Raw genomic sequence first — 4,118 nt, 5'->3', positions numbered from 1 at the left:
TTTTCTTCAAAGATTTAAAACCAAAATTCGTTCAAATGTTACAGGTCAAAAGTAAACATTACCCAAATAGGTTAAGACATGTTGTTCAAGGACTAACTAAGGGTATTATAAAACAGGGTGATCATATAAAGTCCAAATGATTTGAATTTGTCAAACATGTTTTTCATGCTTTGACCACTCACACTTCATCAATTGGAATATGTATGTTAGCTACGACATCAACAAAATCACTCCACAATTTTCTTTTCCCCATAACTTTATTGATTTCAAGCAGTAATTTCGATAGAGAAACAAAATTTTAATACACCATCCAATAATTATTCAAACATAACAAAACAAATATCTAAAAACTTTTAAACTCTAAAGGGTATTTGATTTTTTTTAATTGATAGTGAATTTGGTAAAATCACTTTATATAATTTTAACAAAAATACACTTCGCAACTTCAACAAAATTGCAATATCATCACTTGAGCTTATTCAAACAAAAATCCACATTCTCTAAGAATGTGTGTTTTTCCAAACGTGAATCGGAGACGTACATCTTTCATGAAACTACACTTTGTATATACACACACAAATTGACGAACACCATTCAGTTGAACTAGGTCTTACAGAGTACCCTAACTGTTTTACAATCTTGTTATTATTACCAAAATTATAGAATACTTGTAACTCCTAATTTAATAGTAGCTTATTAGTAACATATACAAACCAAGAACATGAACTATGTTAACCTCTTCAAGTATTGACACCATAAATTTCCTGAATCCTTTGCAAATCATCATCATTCACCAACTCAATCTTCTTTTCTTGCAACACAATCGGATACATAATAGCCTCCTCAACAGAAGAATGCCCCAACCCTAGTAAATGACCAACCTGATGCATCACAACAGATTCCAGATCCACATCATCCTCTTTAACAACATTTTCACTAGGTAACACCCACTGTTCATCTGCATCCAAGTATACACTGCCAACATTAACACTATTGTTTATATAACTGCCTCCAACCGTTCCACCTTTTCCATCCAACGTCAAAAACGCTATACGAATATCTGAACCATTAAACGATGTTGTCTCAATAAAGTTCAATGCAGTTGCATTTGACCAACGGTTAAACGCGTCTTGAAACAAAGACTTAACATCGTCTGTGACGTTATTCTCTGGATGAAAAGCATATGTCAACGATCTGTTCTCCACATTCCTCCACCACGGTTTAAATGGACTTGTTTTGTTGGTGAAGTTGTTCTTCATGGTGGTGGTTCCATTGATTATGTCGGGAACACCACAACGTGGCTTTGAAATAATTTCATATATATCTTGATCAAGTTGACCTGTGGAGAAAAACTTGTTTGGTCACAATCGAAATGATATTTATGTGACACACACATAAAAGATAAATAATTAAACAATATACATTTTTAAAATAATTAAATGATATATATTTTTGTATGTGCGAGTCTAAATGATTTAAATAATTAAATGATATATATTTTGTATATGCGTATCTAAATGATTTTTTTTGGACCGGTCACTATATACTCCCTCCGTTTCAAAATGAGTGTCGCTTTAGCCAAAAAAAATTGTTTCAAAATGAGTGTCGCTTTCAGTTTTCAATGCAATAATAACTTTTTCTTTTCAATTGTACCCTCCAATTAATACTCTGCACACTACTTCCAAAATATAACTTTTAAAACTAACCAATAGTTAATAAGGATAATTTGGTAAAATAACCATTCTCTTTCTCTTAATCATTGCATTTCTTAATATGTGTGTAAACACCTAAAACGACACTCATTTTGAAACGGAGGGAGTAGTATTTATCTTACCTGTAGTATTGAGATTGAAATTTGTTTGAAATTCGATTATTGCAGATTGAAGATTTTCAGTGAAAGCATCTGTGAAATTTGAATGCAAAGTTGAAGAGTTTAGGTAACCGAAGAATTGTAAATATTCTTTCAAATCGGAAATTCCGCTAACGATGTCTCCAATCTCTAGAGCTTTGTTGAAGATTGACTTGAGTTTATTCCAGATGCTGGAAAATAATTTACTTGAAGTTATGCGTTTAAGATAGAAGGGAATTCTGCTTCTAACTATTAATCCAATTGCTGGTGCAAAAGAAATGGATTCGGATACATCTGCAAGTAGAAAAGATAATACTAAGAGAAACATATAGGTTTTTTGTGTTTTCAATTTCATAGTTTGGTAATTGTGATGTTAACTTGGATTATAATGTTTTTTGTTTGGGGTTAGAGAAAATGTGAGTTAAGGTAATACCTTAATATAGAACTTGGCCAATGGATTTGGAGAAAGTCAGATACCTTGTAAAACAAATATTATTATTGTCAACAATGTATTGGTCAACTAGTTGTGTTTATTCAATATGATGCAATCACGGGGAAATTTCGTTATTAACTTAAAAAATGAAATAAAATTTGATAACTATTCAAATGGTTCGCTCTCAATAAAATAAAGGGTTAATAGTGTTTTTCACCCCTGTAATATAGGCCATTTCCGGTTTTCGCCCTTGTAAAATTTTCGGTTTGATTTGCACCTCGTAAAAAAATTTTTTTCCGGAAAACACCCCTCCCCCCTCCAACTCAGCAACTTCGCTTACGTGGCGCTAATTTGGCAATTTTTTTCATTTTTTTTAAATGCCACGTGTAAAAAATAAAATCCAGGTCAGATTTTTTTTAAAAAAATATTTTAAAATAAATTTTCAAAAATAAAAAAATCCAAAAAATAATAAAAATATTCAGTTTTTTTCCAAAAAATTAAAAAATCGAAAAATAATATTTAAAAAATAAAAAAAATCCAAAAAATAATAAAAAAATTCAAATTTTTTTCAAAAAATTAAAAAATGGAAAAATAATTTTTAAAAAATAATAAAAATATTCAAATTAAAAAATCGAAAAATAATTTTTAAAAAATAAAAAAAATCCAAAAAATCATAAAACTATTTAATATTTTCCAAAAAATACAAAAATTCGAAAAATAGTTTTTAGAAAATTCAGAAAAAATATTAAGATTTTTTCCGAAATATAAAAAAACAGAAAAATAGTCATATTTTTTTTCCAAAAAATTTAAAAATCGAAAAAAAAAATAGATTTTTTTCAAAAATTTTAAAATTATAAAAAAAACTATTATGATTTTTTTTGGAAATTTAAAAAATTAGAAAAAAATCAGAAAATATAATCGGATTTTTTTAAAATTAAAAAGATTTTCAAAAATTCTGGAATTTAATTTTCAAAATACAAAAAAAGTAAATTTTCAAAATTTAAAAAAAAGGTCAGATTTTTTAAAAAACACTCTGGAAAAAAAATTAATTTTAAAAATCTGAATACAAATTTAGAGGTTTTTACAAAAGTTGTGGAAATTCCATTTTTCCTATAATTAAGCTCTTCCTTAGAGGAGGTAGAATTCATAAATCATCTTTCCATGACGATGACAAAACCCTCCGAGATTATTTGAGAATAAAAATTCTTATTATATCCCCAAAACGGATTTTTGTTAGAATCATTAGGCAAAAAAAAAACTATTTTTTTTCGATTTTTAAATTTTTTGGAAAAAAAAATATGACTATTTTTCTGTTTTTTTATATTTCGGAAAAAATCTTAATATTTATTCTTAATTTTTTAAAAACTATTTTTCGAATTTTAAAATTTTTTGGATAAAAAACTGAATATTTTTATGATTTTTTGGATTTTTTTTATTTTTAAAAAATTATTTTTCGATTTTTTAATTTTTTGGAAAAAAAACTGAATATTTTTATGATTTTTTGGATTTTTTTATTTTTTAAAAATTATTTTTCGATTTTTTTGAAAAAAACTGAATATTTTTATTATTTTTGGGATTTTTTTTATTTTTGAAAATTTATTTTTCGATTTTTTAATTTTCTGGAAAAAAACTGAATATTTTTATTATTTTTTAAAATTTTTGGAAAAAAAATAAATATTTTTATGATTTTTTATATTTTTTAAAATTTTTTTTGAAATATTTTAAATATAAAATCTGATTTTTCCACATGGCCAATAAAAAAAATAAAAAATGAAAAAAATAAGCCAAGTCAGCGCCACCTAAGCGAATCTGCTGAGTTGGAGGGGGGAGGGGTGT

General features: G+C 26.5%; 1 protein-coding gene across 1 annotated transcript; it reads right to left on the bottom strand.

The window, feature by feature from the left end:
* Positions 1 to 396: 396 nt before the first annotated feature.
* On the bottom strand, positions 397 to 2,256 carry LOC146921209 (metalloendoproteinase 2-MMP-like). The gene is made up of 2 exons (XM_085714636.1): positions 1,835 to 2,256; positions 397 to 1,339 (listed from the first exon to the last, which is right to left on the bottom strand). The coding sequence occupies exons 1-2, from the start codon at positions 2,202 to 2,204 to the stop codon at positions 741 to 743; spliced, it is 969 nt and encodes a 322-aa protein (XP_085570762.1). The 5' UTR covers positions 2,205 to 2,256; the 3' UTR covers positions 397 to 740.
* Between the last annotated feature and the right edge of the window lie 1,862 nt (positions 2,257 to 4,118).

Source organism: Medicago sativa, chromosome 5, assembly GCF_051527215.1.
Source record: "Medicago sativa cultivar Bolivia chromosome 5, Bolivia_mono, whole genome shotgun sequence".
Classification (NCBI taxonomy): domain Eukaryota; kingdom Viridiplantae; phylum Streptophyta; class Magnoliopsida; order Fabales; family Fabaceae; genus Medicago; species Medicago sativa.
Note: the sequence above shows the minus strand (reverse complement) of the source record. Positions and strands in the feature narration are given on the sequence as shown.

Bases quoted from the DNA above. Each gene is read 5' to 3' on its own strand.
- LOC146921209 (XM_085714636.1), bottom strand. From the start codon at position 2,204: ATGAAATTGAAAACACAAAAAACCTATATGTTTCTCTTAGTATTATCT. The intron at 1,340-1,834 runs GTAAGATAAATA...TTTTCTCCACAG, and splicing joins TTTCAATCTCAATACTACAG to GTCAACTTGATCAAGATATA.